This window comes from Acipenser ruthenus, chromosome 18, assembly GCF_902713425.1.
Source record: "Acipenser ruthenus chromosome 18, fAciRut3.2 maternal haplotype, whole genome shotgun sequence".
Taxonomy (NCBI): domain Eukaryota; kingdom Metazoa; phylum Chordata; class Actinopteri; order Acipenseriformes; family Acipenseridae; genus Acipenser; species Acipenser ruthenus.
Genome location: NC_081206.1, coordinates 14,525,119 through 14,550,774, shown reverse-complemented (window position 1 = coordinate 14,550,774; position 25,656 = coordinate 14,525,119). Strand labels below are relative to the sequence as shown.

General features: G+C 40.7%; 1 protein-coding gene across 5 annotated transcripts in view; it reads right to left on the bottom strand.

Moving 5' to 3' along the window:
• LOC117412380 (tau-tubulin kinase 2-like) overlaps nucleotides 1-25,656 on the bottom strand; it is a 62,067-nt gene that overhangs the window by 22,970 nt on the left and 13,441 nt on the right. For 4 of the 5 annotated variants that reach the window (XM_034927743.2, XM_034927745.2, XM_034927744.2 and 1 more), the window contains exons 2-8: nucleotides 22,023-22,172; nucleotides 17,635-17,782; nucleotides 10,470-10,543; nucleotides 9,844-9,984; nucleotides 8,774-8,878; nucleotides 2,016-2,081; nucleotides 898-990 (exon numbers count right to left, since the gene is read on the bottom strand). In XM_034927743.2, coding sequence (XP_034783634.2) covers nucleotides 898-990; nucleotides 2,016-2,081; nucleotides 8,774-8,878; nucleotides 9,844-9,984; nucleotides 10,470-10,543; nucleotides 17,635-17,782; nucleotides 22,023-22,091 — 696 coding nt within the window. In that variant the 5' untranslated portion in view covers nucleotides 22,092-22,172. The remainder of the gene's footprint in view (nucleotides 1-897; nucleotides 991-2,015; nucleotides 2,082-8,773; nucleotides 8,879-9,843; nucleotides 9,985-10,469; nucleotides 10,544-17,634; nucleotides 17,783-22,022; nucleotides 22,173-25,656) is intronic. The other variant, XM_058991246.1, reaches the window with a different exon arrangement.

The following is a 25,656-nucleotide window of genomic DNA, read 5'->3' as shown; positions in this document are numbered from 1 at the left end:
CCCCTCCCCGATGGACTGTTTTGTTAGAGGACACAAATTAAGGGAGTATGTATCCATGCCAATGATTAATCACATTTATTCATCATTCAAGAATCATTGGGTGGCCTACAAATAGTTACTTAGTGGTCAAGATACAATAGATTGTGATTCATTGATGCACAATGAATTGTTACACCCCTACACAATCATGTTAAATTTTACACTAAAATAGAAAAATTAAGTGTTATATTTAAGTTTAGCCTTCATTTAACAGGAATAACCTAATCACCTAATATTTATTTATTTTTTTTAATTTAGTGTATCCAATTATAATTTCCCCCCCAGTTTTGGAATGCCCAATCGCTTTTCCCCTCACCGCAGGAATTCCCCACATGGCTCAGGAGACCCGAAGGTTCAGTGGGCGTCCTCCAATCCCATGACCAAGCCAGCTTCCTTTATCACCCAGGAACTCGAGAGCAGATGTCAACGAGCTAACGGCTTCTGGAGGACAAAGGCCAGCCCTGCAGGTGTCTGCTCTGAGCTCACTTGGCGCCTGTTTCCCCTCATCGCTCTACAGCGAACCCTGCTGGCCAGGCGCCCAGTGAGTTCTTCGCACAGTCAAGCTAATATTTTAACCTTGTGCTGATCAGATAACACAATTCTATTGAAAACTATTTTTAAAATTCAGAGCACTAGGCATCTCAGGGATGGAAAGTACTAATGCATAGCAGTTTCACCCATTCCAGGTTATACTATGAGTTTGATTAGCCATGGTGTATAAATAACAAGTTCAGGTGAGTATTACAAAAAGCATATTAAAACTATGAATGGACTCCTATGCAATGGGAGTCTTATTTCCATCCTGTATCTGCATTGCAACAGTTAATCTCAGGTACCCTGGAACAGAACAGAGTTTACCTTATCCTTTATTTTCCTCCAAGGCAGCTGTCCAACCATGAATTCCACCAGCATGTAGAACAGGGACCAGAGATCATCGTGCCGACCCATCTCCTGCACAAACACAGAGCGTCACTGAACGCAGGCACACAGAGCGTCACTGAGAGCAGGCACACAGAGCGTCACTGAGACACAGAGCGTCACTGAGACACAGAGCGGCACTGAGACACAGAGCGTCACTGAGACACAGAGCGGCACTGAGACACAGAGCGGCACTGAGACACAGAGCGGCACTGAGACACAGAGCGGCACTGAGACACAGAGCGGCACTGAGACACAGAGCGGCACTGAGACACAGAGCGGCACTGAGACACAGAGCGGCACTGAGACACAGAGCGGCACTGAGACACAGAGCGGCACTGAGACACAGAGCGGCACTGAGACACAGAGCGGCACTGAGACACAGAGCGGCACTGAGACACAGAGCGGCACTGAGCGCAGACACACAGGGAGCCTGACAGCATCCTTTGCAGTTTTTATAAAAAAAAATACATAAAATACACAAAAAAGAGCCAACCTGACACAACACAGCCTCAATGTCAGTTCAATTAAATTTATTTTTTTATTTTTTTAAATGTGTGTGCAAGCTGTTGGATGTTTGTTTATAAGAAAACGTGTGAGGCTTATAATATCTGAAAGCCTTGTTTGATTGATTTGAAAATATGTCAACAGCTTCATAAATTACAACGTTTACATGCACAAGGAATTAATCAATTTAGCAACTGGTTCTTTTGAATCTGAACACAAATGTATAGAGTCTACATGCCAAAAACTCAATGGAGCTTGGTGATTCAGATTAAACCCAGATTCGGTTATGTACAGGACATATAGCAGATTTTAGAATCAATTCCTCAAGGTAGTAGCTATAATCCAATTTGATTTTGCATATAAAACAGGGTAAATGATGGGGGAACAAAACACCCCAAAAATACCGCCACTGATTATTGATACAGTACGTCTACTGACTGTCATTTGCAAGCACACACTGGTGTTAGGCCAGCACCTTGCTAGTTAGATCTCGTCTTACTGCTTATTGCACTGTCATCGTGTAAATGTTTGATTTGTGAACCTTTTCTTACCTTGTTTTTGTGTGCGTTGACGGATGCGTACCGTACCGTGCCTCTGAATCCAGCCACAGGCCGAGGCTGTGAAGCAAAACGACAAGGAGACATTAGCTTGGTTGAATGTACATGCAAAATTGTCATGCTATTTTGGTAGTATCTTTCAGGCAATTTTGGTTAATCTACATGTAGTTTAGATTAAAATTAACATACAGGAGGTTATATTTAAATGTTTCTGTCTGAGTTCCAGTTTGGCCTTGAGGTTTACTGATATCATGCAGTTTTCTTAAACTGGGTTTCCACAACGTTTGTAGGTTGTTTAGAAGCACCGCAGGTGCAGCCTGCCTCATTTGGCCACCAAAAAAATGTAATAAAAAAAGCACGGGGGAATGCGGTTACATTTTTTGTTGCTGGGGAGCCAGTATACCAGTAGCCCATAAAAGTTCAACAAATTCCTCAGTAGATGCTAATTTCGCTTTGTAAGTCCTGCAGCAAGCTGGTATTAAGCCCCATATTTGTCTTTTTGAACAAATTCAAGAAACCAACAGGTTTTTTTTTTCATGTTGTCGTTCTTGTGAAACAGTTCTTACCCTATGAATGAGGTTCAAGAGATTTTACTTCAACTCTATACATGGACGCTCCAATTTGAAACTTGTACTCGCCTATCGCTGTACTGACCTTTCTGCTCCCTCCTACCCATCATTTCTCCCTACACCCCGTCTCGCCCCTTACACTCCTCCACCACTGGTAGATTAGCTGTACCCCCCTTCCGCTCCCACAGCCCGCTCCTCCCTTCAGTGGTGGAACAACCTACCCACGGATATCAGGACTGCTCAGGCGCCTCCTCAAGCACACCTGCTCAGACAGCATCTGTAAACCTCACAACTCTCCACTATACTGGACTATATGGCACCCAACTGTTCCAGTACTAGCATCAGCTTGTACTTGCACTGAACTGCTCCATACCTTGCCGGATTCTACTACTGCTCTTAATTATAACTATTTCCTGTATCTTGTACATGATTTTACTCATAGGTATCCGTATTCACGTTTTTTGTAATTGCTCTTATTTGAAATCGTTCTCATCCACTTATCATACTTACTATGTGCTCTTAATGGACTTTACTCGTATAAGCAAATATTTTTACTATATGTTTAACTGGACTTAGTCAAACTCGCTCAAAGGTAATTATTCTTTATTTTGCTCTTATTTAAATTTGATCTTATTTTCTACTGATTTTATTGTACTTTATAACGGCTCTTATCTGTATTGTGATATTCTGTAATGTGATATTTTGTAATGTGATGGTAAGTCGCCCTGGTTAAGGGAGTCTGCTAATAAATTAATAAATAAATAAATAAATAAATAATATTGCTAGGGGACAGAAAAGCACTCAGTTGTCCAATTAAAGCTTAAAGCACTCATCATTAAACATGAAAATAACAAAAATGAAAAAATATATACAAAGATACTGCAATATTATTTCTTTTACAAAGGGCTGTATATTTTTGTTTTGTCATAGCTTCAGTATTTTTTTTTAACCTTGCTTATGAAATCACACAATTATAAAGCAGTCGCCTGCAAACTGTAATTCTTTGAATCGTTGAATAAATGGTGTCATAGTGATTGAAGAGATGTCTAAGCCTCTTATTGTTTATATTTGGGCTGCTCTAGCAGAGCTCAGTTTTTAATTCAGAATTGCTGGGTACGGTCTTTAGTTACAGTGTGAAGTTGCGTGTGGTTACGTCACAAACGGGATCTTCACTGCTGAAGTCTCGTGAGCACATGGTACGGCTCTCAAACTTGTCGCATGGGTTTTTAGCATGAGAAGTCGATTTCCACCCTTTTTTGGCCGTGCACTTCCTATAGTGGGAGGAATGTGCGTGACATGTGCTGCTACGTCATATTCTCATGACAACGTGGGTGATGTTTAAACATTCAAAACGGGTTTAATCCTATTAGAAAATTAAACACACTCTAACACCCTGAAGTTATTAAATGGCTTCACTCAAGTCAAAAGGAAAAATAAAACGGTTAACAGCATAACAAAACGGGGCTTGTGAGAAGCGTACAGGATGCTAAACGAGCGGGAAGCCTTGGTGATGAACGTGGGAAAGCGTTCCCATGCCACCCCTCCCTGCTCCCCGCACAGTCGCATCAGCAGCAGCCTGCCTCCTCCACTCAGTGTGAGAGGAGATGAGAAAGGTCATCCCCACTCCCTCGTTACCCAGCGGACCAGCATGTCTCACTGGCAGCAGCACTGCAGCACAGCATGGCACTGGCCAATCCCTGCATGCAGCCTGAGAAAGGAAGGCAGGCAGGCAGGCGGGCGGGCACTACTGCAATCAGACATCTAATCTCTAAACACCACCACTGCACTGAGCTGCATTTAGTAAAAATCTATTTTGGGTGTTCAATTCCATTTAATATTCTGAAAGTTTAAACAGCCATGCAATAGCAGTCTTATTTCCATCCCTGAAATATATTACCAAATACAATAAGTTACAATCTTGGTTTCTCCAACGGTGTGGGAAGAAACACAGCAGGCAAGGTCAACGCTTTTACAACATGTGCATAAATAAATCAACACAGTCGCACTTTTATATTTCTAGATAGAACATTAAAATAGAAGCCAGCAGAATACTGGCAGCTTCAGCCTATCTGTGAAGTGTTAGTTTGCGCAGGTCTGTTTTTCAAGGTGACAGATCTTACGTGGCGATTTTGAATTCACCTATGAAATGTATTCTGATATTGTTACACAAATCAGTTCAAATACAAAGTTATCTTTACAGACTGTCAGGTTACGAAAACGGCAGCAATATATTTTGCCTCCATAGAAGTAGGATAACATTTTAGCAAATTTAGCATTTAAAACAAAAAAAAATGTTTCAAAGATTTCAAACTTCACTATGTATTTATTTATTTAGATGAACACGCACTAACAAACCCACCTTATTAAAAACATATCTGGAATATTGATTTTATTAGACTAACGTTGTGTCAGCAATAGAGTTTTTTGTATTTCGTATTTCAGATTATTACATTTATATAGAAAAGCAGTCCCAGTCAATGTAAAAGTTAAACTAGAAGACTATACTATATAAGACTAATATATTCGACCTGAGTGCCACATGAAGAACAAGATCCATAGCCCAGCCTCTGTTTTAACCAGCATGTAGGGCCTATGTACATGTATGTATGCATGAACACTAGCTGTCAAAATGATGGTGCCACCAACCTTGAAACAGAATGACAAGGGGTGGACATCGATTAGCCCTTTAACCCACTCAGACCCTTTACTTTGTAATTATCTTGGTATCCCTGAAAAGCTCCTTTCCTCTTTAAATCAGCCATCTTACTGTGCAGTGGTTCCCAAAATGTGATCAATTAGGAATGCAGAATGACTGGGGCTGGGGCTTTTACCACCCAGTTTTTCCCACTCAGGCCCCTTACTCATTAAATATAATGGTATCTCTGAATAGACCACTAGCAAACTATACAACTAACAGATGGGACTAACTAAGAAATAATATGACACTAATTATACCCAACACTACCACATTTGCTACAGAGAAATATTAGGGTTGAGGATAGGAAGACATCTTGCAAATGCATTGCAGCAATCAATTTGGGAAAATAAAGCATTTTTCCCCTTGTTGATGACTGCTGACATCACTCTTCAACAGCTTGTACTGACAGCACCTGACACCACTTCCATCCCACAATTATGTTTCTGAAGCTGAGCTGCAGAGCAGCAGCGGCCGCTCTGATTTCCTCCAGTAAACCTCTTTGTGCATTCAGGTCCTGATGACAGAGTGTTGTCAATAATGAATTACTACAACACTCTGCTTGCAGAGACTGCCTCTCTTTACTGAGCCACCAACACCACTCCCTTGGTGGTCTCTCTAACAGCTTTGGAGATAAAATCAGCGCTCAAGGAGGGGGTATAATAATAATGATTTTCTTCCTGAGCAAGACTCACAAACCTTGTGGGCTTGTCAGAAGATCTGCTCCAGTGAACTCCTTTTTTTGATGACCTCTTGAACTTCCAGATGCCCCATCGTGGCCCATTCTTTGGGTAATTATATGTTAACGCTGTAATGTCATTTTCCCCTCTTCTGGCTAACCTAATCTACAGCAATTTCCCGGAGGTTGAGGCAACACATACAGGTTGACACAGGAGATTTTATTTCAGGGAGTTGGGCTGCATTCACAATCAGTCACGCTGCTGCATTCAATCAATCATCCATTCAATCTCTCTTAACATGTAGGTTCTCATTCATAGCTGACTTTAGAAAACCAGAAGAACTAAGAAGTATATGCAATAACTATCAAGGATGAAGGACATTTAGTTTATCCAGGACAGAGATGTATTGTCCTCTATTGGATTTTAGCTAGGCTACACCCTTGCTCTAATTCGAAAAATGTAGATTGGACTATTCTGGAGGCTTGGTTTAGGTCTGGCTCACCATAACATACATCACAGCACCTGACTTTGAGACACTTCTTTAGACAGAGTTGTGAGGGTATGGAATGGGTCACATAGCCATGCTGTTGATGCTGACTCACTGGAAACTTTAAAACCCGACTTGACAAAGTTTTTAGATGAACCAGCTACCACAGTAGGTACCGGACGAGCACTGATGAGACGCATTAGCCTCCTCTCTATAGCGGCACACTGATTATTGAATATTCGGATAAGCTCACCACAGGTGAGGGTTATTGGTGCTGATTTTGCTAATTTACCATTCCAAGTGAAACAACTGAAGAGACAGCTACTTGGAGTTGTGATGGTTGCTGTTCTCCAAGTCAAAGAAAAGCAACAAGAGTCACAAATCCAAGCAGCTTTTTCTTCTCCACTTGTTTAATTTTGAATGGTAAATTAGCCCAATCAACAGCAGTGTCAGCAAGGTGAACCTCTCTGATTGTCAGCCCCTGATTTCAGTGGAGCGCTCAGTCAACAGCAGTGTCAACAAGGTGAATCTCTCTGATTGTCAGCCCTTGTGACAAGTTCAGATACTGGCTGACAGAAAAGCAAAAGTTCACTTCATAATGGTAATCATAGCATGGTTTCTCTCAAAATCAGTTGCTTCTAAACCTGTGTTAATGATTGTCCTAAGCAAGTTTGGATATGCATTTGTCTAGATAAAAGTGTGAAGGATGTCTTTGAAGTGTGACATGCTGAAATGCACCAGGGGATAAAAACTCAAATAAAGCCTGATCATTATTAACAGGTTTCATCTTCTAAACTGTCAATCGTCAATACAAACAAGATAAACATCATTAAATGGCATATGTGCTTAAGGATCCGATAAAATAGGTTAGCACTGATAGCGACTGTCACAAACAAAATCATTTCATAAATCTTACCTCTCATGTAATGCCATTCTGTAGGTCTCACATGTGCAGTTTTTTCTTTTTTAGAGCAGACTTATTTCCATTTAAAACATGATATATGGTACCACACAAGGTAAAAGAAAGCTCTTTTTTTCTTGCCTTGCCTGCCTAGAAATCCGTTACTGCTTCACTTCCTAGATTATTTTAAAAGTAAGTGCTTTCTAGTCACGCAGATTCTTCCACATCTGTGCAGACCTGAGACAAAGTCTGTTCCTGACGACAGTCTGCGTGACCTCAGCAGACATGCCACACCCTGCGCAGGTACCTGCGCCGACCGAACAGCTACAAAAAGAGTCTGCGAGAGAACAGACCAAAGCGGAAACAACAAAGCAGTTCTGAAGAATCGAGATAGGTATATAAAACAATTGTAGTTATGTTTAACCCTGCGGCTGCCACCAAGGTAGCAGAGGGTAATTACAGAAAAGGCAGATGACTACATTGACTGAAATTACATTAAGCTTTCTTTGGATTTAATAAAATAATAAAGTTGTATTTTCTAACCTGATATTTATCCTAAAAAATTCCTTGTTACAATAATTATGATTACTCTTTCTGAGTTAATAAATTATAATTTATACAAGAATGTTAATATTTAAGAGAAATCATTAATTAGATTTACCAGTAATTAAAAAGAAATACCAGCGAGTGTTAGCAACAGTTTATTTGGGAAATTAAGAACAAAACTCTGTGTAATGAAACTTTCTTGTCATGTCAGTTTATTTTTTATTTATTTTATTCACATTTAAACATGTTTTATCTTTGCATAACATACAAAAGACCCAACTGTAGAAAGTGCTTTATGAGAGGAATATGTGAAAAACAAATGCAGAGAGATGGGAGGGAGGGGTAAACTGGGTGTATGACGGCAATGTTAAACATGTAGGCTTGAGTATAAAGAGCTGCAGATCTACGCAGGCAGCGCATCTACAAAGAGATCCTGAACACATGTGTCTTCAGGGTCAATCTTACTGGCTGAAAGCATGGCAGTCAATAGGGAAGCAGCCGTGCGACTACTAGCTGGAAAGAAGACACTGATAGGGTGGGGACAATTTCACTCTCCAGGTGAAATGATGAGGAGAGTGCAAGACTATCTGCAGACAAGAGATTTACTTAACCTAGTGTAGTACCAGGTGTCATGTTTAAAATATTTTTCAAAAATGCTAGCTAAACAGGTTTCTTTCAATACTACACATCTCAGACCAATTTTGTGAATGGATGTAAATGGCATGGAAAAATGTATGGAATTATTTTGTAAGCTACAATCATCACTTTAAGAACAATGCAGTTCCAGTTCAGTGGAAATGGTTCTTTCCATTATAAGACATGCAACTGTAAGGAAAATGTCATTAAAAACACTGGAATATAGAAAAGGACTAACCTGTCTGACTTCCATGCTGGAATTGGTGAACTGCCGAGCGAGACCGAAGTCCAGCATATAGCACTTCCTGCAGGTACTGGGGAAACGGCCCATTGCGAAATTGGACTGTGGACAAACCCAGGGGAATCAGTGAACTCTGAATGTTAACACAGCGAGTAGGGCCATGGTCAGGACCCCAGATAAAAGATACAATTGTGATAGATCTGTCATGTCCATCTGGACTGATCTGACTTCATGCGTGACCTGTAAGATCTGTTTAACTTTCTGCTGGGACTGGTACTTTTCTTTGTACAGATCTGTTTCCATTGAAAATTACATAAGGTAAAACTAGAAGAAACTATGTGAAGTAGGCAAACGTTTTGGCTGGTGCTTTCTTCAGTGTAGTAGCCGATACATGTGTCTTCTTGACTTATAGTTTTACTCTTAGAATTCTGATATAGGGATAGATGTACTAAAGTGTTGCGCCGGTCACAATAGTCGCAAACGAGTCGGAAGTCTAGGGTGAAATGTACTAAACAAGGACAATGCTGTTAGCGACTTTATGGAATGCTTTGCGGTCTACTTACAAGCCTTGAAAACAGATTTCTATGACATTTCTGGTTTCCCCAACGTGTTGGGAGCAATAGACTGCACACATGTGCCACTATCACCTCCAGCTCATTCTGAGCATCTTATAGGACCAGGATCTATTTTGTGTCAAGTGTCTAGGCTACTAAGTAGGCCAAGTTAAAAATAAAAATAATTAAAAAAATAAAATGCTAAAATCATTTAGTTTCAATTTAAAATATTTTTTTTATTTGCATTGTACACCAATTTGCACAATGCAGCAGCATGATTTATTTTGTGTTACCGGTAGGCTAAAGTAAAAAGAAAGTGGGCTAGGTACCCGTATTCATTTGATTTTCCTATTATATACTGTACAGGCCTACTGTACAGATTTATAATTTTACATAATGTAATGTGTAGCCTCCAAAAATACATTAACTATACATTATGGCCCTAGATACAATTGGGTTTAACACACAAGACCAGTCAGTGGTTGTCAGTCCTAGTCTGGGTTTTGCCCGTACCGGTTTGATGTCTCTGTGCAGGAAGCCCACGGAGTGGATGCTCTCGATGGACTCCAGGATCTGTCGGCCGAGCCGCAGGGTGGTGCTGATGGTGAAGGTGCCCCGGGACATGCTGCGCCGCAGGTCTGCCAGGTTCCTCCCCTGCGGATAGTACAACACAACACTGACAGCCTGCGACTCAGGAAGAGCTGCTGCGTCTACCCATAGTTCAGTACAGGTTTCGGTTTACATTTTTAGCAGACAATTAAGCTCCCTTCATTAATGCATGCCAGGCTACTACTTCAGAAACAGGCAACCGAAACAGACTTTTAATCTAGATATCAGATAAAACATAGAGGCAGATTTAGTGGAATAAAACTAGCTTGATGTCCACAACCACCACATAGTTGAGTACAATTGGCAGTTTGGGCTCGGAGAGGAATGGCAGGATTGATGTGTGTTTGCTCACTTGCAGATCTGACAGGAGAAGCTCTCATGATGCCAGAGTCCACAGTGAATTATGAAGCTTCATTTGGAAAGCTATTTGGAAAACACTTGGGATAATGTTGTTGTGTAAATAAGAGGTATGAAAATGTTAAGATTTTCTTAAACCCTCCTATGTGTGTTGCTCTCAAATCTTAACTCACCTGCAGCTCCATGACCACGTAGTTATACCTGTCATTCCGTCCGCACCCGATAAACCGGCACACGTGATCTTTACCTGCAATGGAAAAATAAATAAATAAATAAATAAATAGAATTTATACATATACAGACGTGCTCAAATTTGTTGGTACCCTTACAGCTCATTGAAATAATGCTTCTTCCTGAAAAGTGATGAAATTAAAAGCTATTTTATCATATATACTTGCATGCCTTTGGTATGTCATAGAATAAAGCAAAGAAGCTGTGAAAAGAGATGAATTATTGCTTTTTCTACAAAGATATTCTAAAATGGCCTGGACACATTTGTTGGTACCCCTTAGAAAAGATAATAAATAATTGGATTATAGTGATATTTCAAACTAATTAGTTTCTTTAATTAGTATCACACATGTCTCCAATCTTGTAATCAGTCATTCAGCCTATTTAAATGGAGAAAAGTAGTCACTGTGCTGTTTGGTATCATTGTGTGCACCACACTGAACATGGACCAGAGAAAGCAAGGGAGAGAGTTGTCTGAGGAGATCAGAAAGAAAATAATAGACACGCATGGTAAAGGTAAAGGCTACAAGACCATCTCCAAGCAGCTTGATGTTTCTGTGACAACAGTTGCAAATGTTATTAAGAAGTTTAAGGTCCATGGAACTGTAGCCAAACCTCCCTGGGCGCGGCCGCAAGAGGAAAATCGACCCCAGATTGAATAGAAGGATAGTGCGAATGGTAGAAAAAGAACCAAGGATAACTGCCAAAGAGATACAAGCTGAACTCCAAGGTGAAGGTACGTCAGTTTCTGATCGCACCATCCGTCGCTTTTTGAGCGAAAGTGGGCTCCATGGAAGAAGACCCAGGAGGACTCCACTTTTGACAGAAAAACATAAAAAAGCCAGACTGGAATTTGCTAAAATGCATACTGACGAGCCACAATCCTTCTGGGAGAATGTTCTTTGGACAGATGAGTCAAAACTGGAGCTTTTCGGCAAGTCACATCAGCTCTATGTTCACAGACGAAAAAATGAAGCTTTCAAAGAAAAGAACACCATACCTACAGTGAAACATGGAGGAGGCTCGGTTATGTTTTGGGGCTGCTTTGCTGCGCCTGGCACAGGGTGCCTTGAATCTGTGCAGGGCACAATGAAATCTCAAGACTATCAAGGCATTCTGGAGCGAAACGTACTGCCCAGTGTCAGAAAGCTCTGTCTCAGTCGCAGGTCATGGGTCCTCCAACAGGATAATGACCCAAAACACACAGCTAAAAGCACCCAAGAATGGATAAGAACAAAACATTGGACTATTCTGAAGTGGCCTTCTATGAGTCCTGATCTGAATCCTATCGAACATCTATGGAAAGAGCTGAAACTTGCAGTCTGGAGAAGGCACCCATCAAACCTGAGACAGCTGGAGCAGTTTGCTCAGGAAGAGTGGGCCAAACTACCTGTTAACAGGTGCAGAAGTCTCATTGAGAGCTACAGAAAACGTTTGATTGTGGAATAAACAATGGTGGATGCCAATTACTTTTGTCAGTTTCAAGTTATTTCAGAGAAAATTGTGCATTCTTCGTTTTTTGTGGAGGGGTACCAACAAATTTGAGCACGTCTGTATATATATACACACACACACACACTGGTTATTCTACTTATTTTCAGTTTATACTGTGGAAGACTGGAACCAGAGCACACCACTGAGGTTTATCAGAACAATCCCAGAACATCTTGCAACCTTCTGCATTCAATCTGCGTCTTTTAGGATATGAATCAGACATTCTGTTCGGCTCTCAACTACAGAACTTGTTGAATGAAGCTTACATTTAAATCAATGGCATGTCAACCTACAAGGGACATACCTCAAGAAGCGTTGGGGCTTTAAAGAAATCCAAATCAGCCAGGTTCTTATTCTCTGGAACAATTATTCCATTATGATATATGTATGTTTTTATTCAAATTATTATGCAGCACACAGTACAACTAAAAGTACACATTCTCAGCACACAGAACCCCACCTAGACTGGTTATACAAAGCATAGGTTTTACAAATTAATAATTGTAACAATGCGTTTTCAAACACATGCACACAAGATATACAATGTTAATGTTATATAGAAAAGTAAGCTCATTCCAAGAGTTAAAACACACAAACACACACACATTATACAAAGTAAATGTTATATAGAAAATAAATCTTATTACAACAGCCGGGTTCACGATGAGCCAGTAGCTCACAGATTTATGAAGCAGTTTACAGATACTCCTGTATTCTCTGCCCCAATGATCTCCCAGTCACAGGGCTGTGAAGCCATGTATTCTCTACCCCAATGCTCACCCAGCATAAAAAAGAGGTTCTTAATTACAAGAGACACAGTATTACTACGATGAGAGAAACCATTAAATGAAACAACTTCTCTGTGTATCTATTCAGCCAGTGCATCAGCATGGTACAGAAATATGTTACAGCTAAAAATTCTTGATTCAGATAACATTACTTGAACAGAAGCACTTTCTTGACAGTGCATGCGTTTAGCAGAATACAAATCTTCAAATAATTGCCTAATCAGTACCTTCAGTGGAGTGTCCGTCAGACTGCAGTCTAATCAGATCAATCATGGTTAGAACATAATTGTATCTTGTAGCTACGTGCTACCCTGCTGTGATTGATTCTTTCACAGATTGCTTAGTGTGGGAACGCTGTGTCTCAGCTCGTACAGTCAAGTATAACATTTAACATTACAATGCATACAAGTTCTGTATTCATGTATATTTGTATAGTAATCTTAGTAATTACTGGTATTTGCTAGTACCTGTAATTATAATGTATTATTTTATTTCCATATTAGGCACTCCCAAAAAACTAATAAATAAAATAATTGTTTGTTTGCAGAGGAATTAGTAACATCCATGTGATTATTTCAATAACAATAACGACAACAATAATAATGATAATATGTATGTTCCCTTATTTGCACTTTAAGGATGAGTCTGTCCAAACCTGCCTGTACTGGGCTTACCTATATGTCACGTATCAAAACTGATTCTTCTGTACCAGAACTAATAAAACTTGTCTATCAAAATAGCAAAGAATGTGTATAATGATAATTCATTTAATGAGAATATAGATCTACCAAAAACCACTTACTATTAATTTTGATATGAAGGAGTGTAACAAATCAATTTCCAGTCTAGCTGTACTAACCTCAAGGGTACAAGAAAGACATGGCACCATAGAAACAGGACAGCCCCTCTGATGAGGAGCTGCAGACCTGCTTCAGACAGTGGAAAGTGTTCATCTAAAGACATGGCACCATAGAAACAGGACAGCCCCTCTGATGAGGAGCTGCAGACCTGCTTCAGACAGTGGAAAGTGTTCATCTAAAGACATGGCACCATAGAAACAGGACAGTCCCTCTGATGAGGAGCTGCAGACCTGCTTCAGACAGTGGAAAGTGTTCATCTAAAGCCAAGGCAGTGGAGCAGGTGTGCTATACTTCAGCCCTGGCTGTCTCCCACACTGCCTCACTCTCAGACCTGCAGTGCTCTCCTTCAGAGCTCACATTACTCAGTGTCCTCTCAGGCAGCGCTACACCAACCAATAACGCAGAGTTTTACAAGACAGCTTGTTCACAGCCTCCTAACGATTTGAAGGAAATTCTTGATGTAATTATCTTGTTTTAGTCAGTGTCACATTGACTCGCCTATAGTTTAGATGTAGTATATATACTCATGAGTGCCATAATAATAATGCTAGTTGGGGCTAAAGTAAATATTCCTGCATTGAAGGTCTTCTTTGAAAACATAATGGGGACATGGCCTATGTTACCATAAGGTAGGTTTTGTAGGGACTTTTTAAACCCTGTACTCATTATAAACACACACACACTAAATACTGTATATACTGGCTAATATAAACACTTGGTTGCATTATGTTAACTCTATGCACTGACATCTTAACAAATGTTTTTTTGCTTATGAAGAGAAGAAATGTGCCAGGTCAGATAGGATATTTAAAAGGGTAAAAAATAGATTGCTTCATATAGGTTAGATTATAGATTATATTACTTGAGATTTCATTTGATCTTTCCTCAAAGTTACATGAGACTGATGAGAAAAGTTTACACTGAATTGCTTTGGTAAAGCCAAGGGGCAAAATACTACCTGGAAATGACCTGCAGTGGAGCCTAATCCAAGCTAATTAGTGCTATTATACAGTAAACCTGATCTTGGGGCTCTGATTTTCCTGAGCGCTTGGTCACAAAGATGGTGAAATGCCTTCTTTCAACCCACAGGAAATATCCTTCTAATTGCCATTTTAAACTAAAGCCCAGGGAGAGATATCAGCAGACTCCAGTTTCAGATCATTTTGGAGTGATTAATGCATGTCCCCATAGGCAGATCGCATCTCTCTCCATGTGCGGGGTGGCGCTCGGCTCTGGGGATGTTACATTATATACATTTCTTTGGCAAGGGAAGCTGCTGTATGTCTTACACAAAAGAAGATTGTTTCTGTTGTGTGCATATTATCTGTGTTAGATTAGTATCTGATAATCAGCACTATGTTAAACTTAATTGAAAAGCTATGAAATACATGTTTGCTTGCTGATTTGGGAGGCCATTGTGATCCAGTAATGTATTTTTTCTGAGTAAAAGCAAAGGGTATTTCTTTCACTTGATGGGATGTACATTTGAATCTAGATTCTGGGCATGAAACGGACAGATTCGTTTTATGGTTGCACGTTAACCGGGTTCTATTAAACACGTGACTAGGAATCAGGTCCCAGAAAACACAGATGAACTGATAGTGAAATCTCTGCATCACAGGGGGAGCTGAACTTGACCAGCTTTCTGCATCTGAGTTGTATTTCTCCTTGGATTCATAAAAAATACCCTTCAACAAGCATGACAAACAGCAGTGCACCTCCATCTCTAGAAAGTGTCCTATTAGAATGAGTGTCTTCAGTGCAAACTAACACTACAATGTTTATACCATTTACTGTTTCCCTTCTAGTTTTTTGTTTTTAACTGGTTACCGATATAATTATTAGTCAATATAATACATGTTACTTTCTCACTGTTATCAAGTGCATTTTTATTAAAAATCTAATTTCTATCACTACAAATGGGCTTAAATTGAAGGTAAAATAAGAGCTATGTTGCACAGCCCTAACGTACACAGAGATAAAAAAAAAAAAAGCCTCTTAGTAATGCTTTCTTAGAGCAACTATAACCCGCACTGCCCAACCCAGCTGTAATACTGGGATCAAGCAGGATCCCTAATACAATTAAAAGGGCAAGACCCAATTAGGCTAAAATCAATCTATACAATTTATGTATTTATGAGCCTATAAAACGTGTCCTGGAGAGCGCTCAGGGACGATCAATGAGACTCTCCTGTTAAAAGTGCTTCCTGGAGCTCAATACAAGAAGTGCTCATATACTGCGCCTTCATTATTATTATTATTATTATTATTATTTATTTCTTAGCAGACGCCCTTATCCAGGGCGACTTACAATTGTTACAAGATATCACATTATTTTTACTGGAGCAATTTAGGTAAAGTACCTTGCTCAAGGGTACAGCAGCAGTGTCCCATACCAGGGATTGAACCCACAACCCTCCGGTCAAGAGTCCAGAGCCCTAACCACTACGCCACACTACTGCCCTGTACTTTACATGCACACTGTACTGTACTGGCATGGGGCCTTCCTGCATCTTTATTAGGACTGCAAAGATTCCAGACAAGATAAAATGATCAGACAGACACGGTGAAAACTGGCATTGGATACTTTACTTTGATTGGTAGAGAGTTCAGGATGAAACGCGTAGGAACAAATTAATAATTTTGCCCTTTCTAATAGCAGTCATCAATGCCCACTGGTAGGAAGGGCGCTAGGTAAGGTTGGTGGTACACTGTCACAGGGATGGGGCGATCAGTCTTGTATATCACAGTATTGTTGTTTATTTTTGAATATCCTTTTTGTTTGGGACTGCAAGCCCACCGTTTACATCCCCAATACCATTGTAGAGGGGATAGCCTTTTAAAATAAACGGGACTGTTTTATTATTATACTGCCTTTGTGGACATTAACTTTCACCAGCACCACTGCTCACATCCCATTTAAATGAATGATGACCCTGAAACGAGGGGAACTATAAAACCAAACAGAGGTCAACTGAGATCTCCACAGTGAGTGAAGCACATCTCCATCCCTGTACAATGCGTGTGACCTGAGTGCTGGGTCTCTGCTTGCTGCTATAGCACAACATCTTCCACTATCTGTAACACTGATAATGAATTGAATACCATAACCCTGCCATGATCTTTCATCAAACCAAAAGCCATAAAAAAGAGGTCAATTTATTCTTCTGATTTGAGCATGTGGGAAAGAGCTTAGCATCACCACAGCTGGGCACTATAAAGAGATATATTGGATTGGAAAGGGAATGGAAATTGGTTTAATTCCCTTGGAAGTTGCAATAAAATGATACATTACAAATCCACTCCCTATTCAACACATCTAAGAGCTTTGTTTGAAATGGCCTGGTTCCTTTTTTTAAGATCATTAATATTTACTTGAAACGAGTTGCCTTTCACATTGCCATACACCTGATTGGGTATTCTGTAAATCACAAACGCTGGACAAGAACTGATCTGAATTTTTCAAAGATGCACGTGTTAGTCAAACAGTGTGCAGAGATGACATCACAAACAATATCACATGTACGTTTCGGCAACTTGGACTCACAGCTTTTGCTACAATGATTTGCACTGAAGCACTTTTTTGAAATATTCCTCGAGTGCTTTAAGTTAAAATGAGAATGGATTACATTTGAACAGGACTGAAGGAGTCTGTCTGTAACTAAGGATAGTTATACTGTACTCCCAGGTCTCATATGGATGCTGGTTTTGAACTAGAAGGTTATTTGAGAGATGAACACCCCGTTCAGGTGAGCTGTTTTGGAATCGGAGTGCACAACCTTTATAAGGCAGCCCTTTATACCACAGAACCAGTTATAAGCTAGCATGGTCGTGGCTCCCATTTGCCCCAGAATGTCATTCCACTTCCACTTTCATGCTGATTATAAGGTGGAACACAAATACTAAGGTAACTCTGGCCCAGATTCTGAAGTCCTAAAGGGAACGGATTTCATGGAAGTGCTCACCTTGCAGCTTCTTCAGCACGGCCACCTCCATCTTGAGGACCTGTTTTGGCTGCTGTGCCGACTCCACTTTCAGAGCCACGCTCTCGCGGGTCAGCAGGTCCACAGCCTCGTAGATCTCTCCAAACCCACCGCCGCCAATCTTCTTGAGCTGGGGAACACAGAGGTTGAGGGGTGGGGGGGGGGGGTGGGGGGGGGGTATGGTTAGAGCTGACCTTTCTGCACGGACTGTTTTAAATATGCATGTTGGCAGCTCTCCACGGATGCAAAGGGAGGCTACTTAATTTAAGATTTGCTCTGTCCGAGTTTAATATAATAGATTATACATATTTCAGTTTGACCGTTTATGATTTTTATGAACTAGTAGGGAGAGTTGGGGGCTACGTTACAGTATAGAGGGGTACAGACTGAGGGAGAGCTGGGGTCTCTGTTTCAGTATAGAGGGGTACAGACTGAGGGAGAGCTGGGGTCTCTGTTACAGTATAGAGGGGTACAGACTGAGGGAGAGCTGGGGGCTCTGTTTCAGTATAGAGGGGTACAGACTGAGGGAGAGCTGGGGTCTCTGTTTCAGTATAGAGGGGTACAGATTGAGGGAGACTTGGGGGCTCTGTTTCAGTATAGAGGGGTACAGACTGAGGGAGAGCTGGGGGCTCTGTTACAGTATAGAGGGGTACAGACTGAGGGAGAGCTGGGGTCTCTGTTTCAGTATAGAGGGGTACAGACTGAGGGAGAGCTGGGGTCTCTGTTTCAGTATAGAGGGGTACAGACTGAGGGAGAGCTGGGGGCTCTGTTACAGTATAGAGGGGTACAGACTGAGGGAGAGCTGGGGGCTCTGTTACAGTATAGAGGGGTACAGACTGAGGGAGAGCTGGGGTCTCTGTTTCAGTATAGAGGGGTACAGACTGAGGGAGAGCTGGGGTCTCTGTTTCAGTATAGAGGGGTACAGACTGAGGGAGAGCTGGGGGCTCTGTTACAGTATAGAGGGGTACAGACTGAGGGAGAGCTGGGGGCTCTGTTACAGTATAGAGGGGTACAGACTGAGGGAGAGCTGCGGGCTCTGTTACAGTATAGAGGGGTACAGACTGAAGGAGAGCTGGGGGCTCTGTTACAGTATAGAGGGGTACAGACTGAGGGAGAGCTGGGGGCTCTGTTACAGTATAGAGGGGTACAGACTGAGGGAGAGTTGGGGGCTCTGTTACAGTATAGAGGGGTACAGACTGAGGGAGAGCTGGGGGCTCTGTTACAGTATAGAGGGGTACAGACTGAGGGAGAGCTGGGGGCTCTGTTACAGTATAGAGGGGTACAGACTGAGGGAGAGCTGTGGTCCCTGTTACAGTATAGAGGGGTACAGACTGAGGGAGAGCTGGGGTCTCTGATTCAGTATAGAGGGGTACAGACTGAGGGAGAGCTGGGGTCTCTGTTTCAGTATAGAGGGGTACAGACTGAGGGAGAGCTGGGGTCTCTGTTACAGTATAGAGGGGTACAGACTGAGGGAGAGCTGGGGTCTCTGTTTCAGTATAGAGGGGTACAGATTGAGGGAGACTTGGGGGCTCTGTTTCAGTATAGAAGGGTACAGATTCAGGGAGAGTTGAGGGCTCTGTTACAGTATAGAGGGGTATGTCCACAAATGTCCACAAATATTTTTTAAAAACTGTACCGATACTGCAGAAATGCAAATAAAGAAACAATAATATTGTATTCCTTACTGATCACCTTGCTATAGCAATATAAATCCTCCCAACTGTCTCCTAACACAGAATATTGTATTAGACTTACCTTCCAAACATTCAGTTGACAGACAGGTTAGGTTGAGGGGGACTAAGACGACACAGACTAATCCTAAAGACAGCTACACATCAGACACCAAGCGACAAGCGAACATATGCAGCGATGCGACAAAATGAACAGAACCTGTATTCTTCACTCCACCGGCGACGCAGGGACAACACCAGGGCGACGCAAAATAAACAGGATTCAATCCTATTTTATGCAAGTTTGTCACACGACAACTAGGGAATTAAGCAATCAGAGAACAGCTTCAATGCACAGTACACCAAGGTGAAGCAGTGTCCAAAATGATGGAATAAAACTTGCCATGGAAAAATACAGAGAGCTTTATGACAAATATCACTGCAATTATAAAGATGCAGAGATGAAAGATAATATATGGGAGTCCATTTCGAAGCAACTAGATATACCAGGTATATATGATTTATTGCTATATATTCTGAAATACAGTCAGAGAAGACACACAGAAGAAGATATTTCCACATCATGTTGATGATTACCAGTATTAATTATATTTTTGTCAATAGCAATTTTAGAGTTGTATAGAGCTGGCAGTTTATAAATGTGTTGCATCGCGTCTCTGTCGCTTCAGGTGTGTATGGTCATGGCACTGCAAAAGTATCTTTTCACCTGATGAAAAACCGCACCGCATCTGGTGTGTAGCGGTTTAGGCTTATTCACCAGTCACAAACACACATTGCAAGTAAGTGGATTTAACAGCATGTTTTTTTGTTGTTTTTAACTGAATACCCATTCTCTCTGGGCATGTGTTTCTGGCAATTCCCAGACTGTCTACAATTAAATGTACTGACATGATCCATTCTCTAGCTACCGCATGCAGTTTATTCACAATTGACCATTGAGACGACAGGAACCAACAAAGCACAAGAAGCTTAATAACATGTGAACTCAAACTGTGCAAAAAAATGTGTATTCTTTACACATTCAATTTAAATATCATGCGTAATTCATCTTCTTTCAATGCGTAAAACACCCTTTACACAGCTTATCTGGAGCGCTATCTATTACAGTCACGGTTGATCTCAAATGTTCCTATATGAATGAAGCACATCATGTTAAATGTGTATTTCATTTTTAATGGTATTTTTTTCATAGCATTCGTAAACAATAAAAGTGGCAAACGTCTCTTGCCATGCTGTACTTCCTGTTGAAGCAAGTTGCTTCTGGGAGTCCTTGTAGGAAAACCAAATCGGAACGTATCATTTTTTTCAGACAATGACTCTTTCTGAGTGTGTACAGAGCAGCAGATTGCATCCAGACCTGAATTTTAATGAGCAGCATGTTCCTGCTCAGACCTGTTAGACCATTCCAGATTCTAATTACCTCTCCAAACACAGCCTAATTGTTTTTAATGAGAGCAAACTACCTTTGAGAGGCCTGGAGTGCTTCAAGATGGGGGTGGCAGTCTCCTTCTAGAAGGCAACAGCACTGCCAAAGAATGGAAGGTCAGTAAAGACTGGTGAAGACTGAAGTAGTCTGTCTGTTTGCAAACCAACCTGTGCTAACCTGTGGCCTCTTGTAAAAATGTTATTCTTATTTTAAAACTCCAGTTTCTTTACTTTCTAATACTACCAATTCACTTAATCACTTTTCATTGCAGCTATACAAGTTACTGTCACTAATTAATCTGTGAGTGACTGCTTTATTTTGCATGCATTATCATTTCATTACCAAAAGAACATTGTGGCCTTGTTGAGAGTCCAACAGCAAGCAGACTAATCCCAGGGCTCAGAAGAAAGAACTACAAAGATAGGCGGAGGGACTGAATGTGTGTAGCCCAGAGCAAAGAAGAATTAGGGGGGTTGACTGAAGGAAGTCTTTAAAATCTTAAAAGGAGTTGACAAAGTTAGTCCTAGTCAATACTTTAAGCATAGCACAGAAACCAGCACAGAGGACACAGTTGGAAATGAAGTGGAGACAGACCTACAGTAGGACAGAGAGTAGGAGACACTTCTTTACACAGAGTGGTGGGGGGACAGAATGGGTTATCTAGCCATGCTGTTGATGCTGAATCATTGGGATGATTAAGACCGGACTTGACAAAGTTTCGAGATTAGTCAGCTACGAGGAACTGGATGAGCGCTGATGGGCTTTTTAGTCAATTTTCTTATGTTCTTATGCAATTTCTTTTTCTGGTGTGTGCTGCATCAGTAAATTAAAGCATTGTCAAGTTCAATCTCTTTATACAGATAAAATGAATGCAGCTGGATTGTGCTGAAGAGACTGGGCTATTGTGGGCTGATTCATGTCTATCAACAGAGCAGGTACAACAGAGGATTGAATTTACTGCACATACAAGTTTGAATTGAAATATTATCTATTGCGCTATCTGTACCGATCTGGTATCTGATCACCTATTTAATATTTCTTTTCTTTCATTATCACTATGTAGAGAATACCGGATGCAAATGTTTCATTTTGTTTTAATTTTGCAAATCTACTTCAAAGTAATTTAATGGGACAGTAGAAGTCTCCACCTTTCTGTCCCTCTGTTTCTGTGAGAGCAGAAACTGAACTTGAGTAAAGAAGAAACACACTCTTCTCCAGGCGTTCATCAATGAAAATGATATCTGGCTCCTTACCACTTTCCATCGCTCCTTGACCAGGACGCCGCCGGTGAGGAGGTCAACCTGCTCCCCTCCCCCGCTCATCCTGTCACCACGTCCCTTAGGTGCTGTCCAGATCAGATCCCAGCATTGGGCTCAAGGGGGCGCCGGTCAGCCAACCACTCACTGTGGAGAAAACACATATATAACCACTGTTTCCATTGTTAAATATGACACCGTTCCTTCATGTATTTATGTATTCACTATCCCCTGCTGGGGGGTATAGTGGAGGCGGTCAGCCGTCACACTTCACCGGTTTTCACATATCTGCAGAACCGCTTGAGAATATCAGATTCTGGGAATATGGGGGGTGTCTGTCTGTCTGTGCATGCGTCTGTCTGTGTGTAACACCTACATATACTGTATCTGGAAACCCGCTTATCCAGTTGTCATGACATTTGGTATTAACAATATGTTGTTTAAGTTATTGAGAGTTCTCTGCTTTGCAGACATTAAAGAACATTTGAAAACTGGAAATGTTCAGCCTCATGTCACACTCACAATAACCACACTGGAGACGAATGAGCCCTTTATCTTTACACACCCAGAAATACTGACTAGCTTCACTTCCAAATGTTAAATGTTGTCTCATTGGAAGAAAAGTGTACAGAAAACTTTTCCAAGCAAGCATAATATGAAAAAGCCTATTCTTTTAATGACTTTAGTGATAATATGCAGACTACTTGTGGTATAATTTAGTTAGTAGTTTTGTAGTCGGAGCACACAGATTGCTGGCAGGCAGGCTTCCCAATGACAACTACCTGCTTTGTAGCTGGGTTCACAGGAACAAAGCAGGCTTGATTCAATGGAGGCACAAAGCAGCCTTTCCTCCCAGACTGCTCTGTGCTCTGTTCATTTGAGCTGTAATCTAGTGATAATGCTGCTCAAACAGAGGGTTCTGATATAATGCACACCAACTCAAAAAATAGGAATACAACAAACAACAATGCTGTTTTGATTTCTTTAAAAGGGAAGTCTCAATAGGCCAGTCTACATGTTGGTTTGTTTCACGTGAATGGACAATGTGCGTGAAATGTGGCAGGGGAAGCTTGTGAAAATGTCTCAAAAAACAGTCTCGGTATTTTCCTGTGAAAGTCTCAATTCCTTGTGAGATTCCCAGAAATGCTCGTGAAATCAACGCCCACTTACACATGTAAAGTTTGTAGTGAAAATGTTATTTAGCTCGTTCAAGTCCTTTCCTACCTGCTATAAAAGTCACATGGGAATAGGTAAGTTACCATGGTCCAAAGATGGCAGCAGGGAAATTAATGTTTTGTTTGCAGTATTTCCTTTATCAGATTGATGTTGCAGATAACCCCACTTTTTTCTCCGTCTTCCCTAGAACTTTGCATATTGCTAATCATACACAGATCTAAATGTGTTTGTAAAGTATCATACAGATTGTATTTACACAAGTTTCTGTTTAAAACTATTACTAAAAATGTTTGATAAACTGCATTGTGGGCTTGTGAATCACGTGGTTACAGCTACTGTACAGTACTTCAGAAAATACTTGCAAATAGCTTTCCAAACAACTGTCAAAACGTCTTTATTGTAAAGTACTATGTTTAAATGTGTATAACTATACTCCAATGCAATTTCTCCTAGTTACTTATGTCTGATCAAAACCCGAGTCCATCCTCCACTTACGTCCGTTGGAGCGATGAAGAGACACGGGTGTTAATATCCATAAGGGAAGAGACACGGGTGTTAATATCCATAAGGGAAGAGACACGGGTGTTAATATCCATAAGGGAAGAGACACGGGTGTTAATATCCATAAGGGAAGAGACACGGGTGTTAATATCCATAAGGGAAGAGACACGGGTGTTAATATCCATAAGGGATATGATGAGGCAGCTTGATACAATGCACACCAACATTGTTTAACCCACTCTCAAACTAAAATGTGGTGTGGAATTTTCATAACTTATTTCTTGGGAATCAACAATACTACTCAATATTCCAATTCTTCATTAAGCAGAAGCAGTCATACAAGTACAGCGCAAATGAGGATGCTATATTTGGTATAAAGAGACACAAAATAAGCTAATGAAACAAAAATGTTACACAATAAAATTACAACAAAAATAAAGATAGCCTCTCTAATAGCAGGACCCTCTTCACATCACTGTTGTGCAATTCTTGCTGGAGGCTGAGGTAGCTGTTTCTCACCTCCTTACAGTCCTGGCACAGATTGTGCAGGATACAGCAGGCTGTAATAATTTGGGGAACAAGCTCGTGGTTCACTTCAGTATGCTTCAGTGGTATACGCCCCCTCCCTTGCAATAGCCCAAACACCTGTTCAACGACCACTCGGATTTGGCCCAGTTTATTATTAATAAAGATCTAACTCCTAAAATCGATTTTTTTTCAACATTTGCGCTAGTAATGAGAAGCAACCCTCTTAATCATAGCAGCAAGCAAGGACTTATTAGAGCCAGTATATATATGTTATCACAAACTGAAAATGTGAGGATAGTACCAAGATAGAAAAAGATCACAGTTAACTAGGGGAGTAGAGTCCAGGTAAGATAAAAAAAAAACATCTGCATGAGACTTCCCGGGACTTCCCGGAACAAACAGGCGCGGCGTGGCACGCGAGGCATTTTGCCTCCTGTATCGCTGGCATTGCTTTCATATGGTGTTGGACAGATAAACACGGGACAATACCGCTAGTCCCGCAGTGCCACTGAGCAGTACTGTCGGTGGATTAACCGATCACAGCCAAGTGCTGACAACACGTGCTTGCCAGGAAAAATCATGAATGAAACTTGTCTACAGAGGTGTCCAAGCACCCTGAAGGGTTTGATCCCTCCCATATTTCATACAAGGTCCGTATTTTATACATTGCCGCTGATAAGCATCCTTCCTGTAGCCAATTTGATACTGTTACCACGTTTTGCCTTTTTTTTTGTATTATTTCTGTAGTTCACTACTATTTTTACTAAATAACTGGCTGTAAAAGGATACATTCTCTAATACTAGTAGTAGGCTACTTGCTGTCAGTAACTTATTGTATGTTTCTAAGCTGATGGCACATTTCACACACCTGGATATAGATGATAGAAAAACAACTATGATTTTATTTAGTAGATTATATGGGAGGCATTACATGGCCAAAGGTTTTGCATCACGCCCTATAGAATTAATGTTTCCAAAAATTGAAAAATGTGACATTTTGAAATCTAACATGAAATACTATAATATTGTAGACTTTTGAGATACTATTTTGTCATACATAAAAACACAGGATCAACTTAGATTTGCAAAATCTATCTTACAATATATTAAACTGCTAAAAACTATGATGTTTTTCAAAATTTCTAAATAATTGGTTCAAGTAAATTTAAATGCAATGTCAAAATACATCTAATATAGATATAATACTATATTCCAGTAGCAACAGTGTAAACCACTGACAAATGGTACTTAAATGGATTTAAGAAGTTATTTATTTATTTCTTTAAATAACTTACTGTGTGCGCTGGGGTAAGTGGAAACTGGCACTGCGGCAGCTTTGTGAAATAGCTGGCATGAAAGGGTTCCTTGTACATGAACAAGACACATCACAGGGAATACACATTTGTACCAGGTATGAAGCCTATAT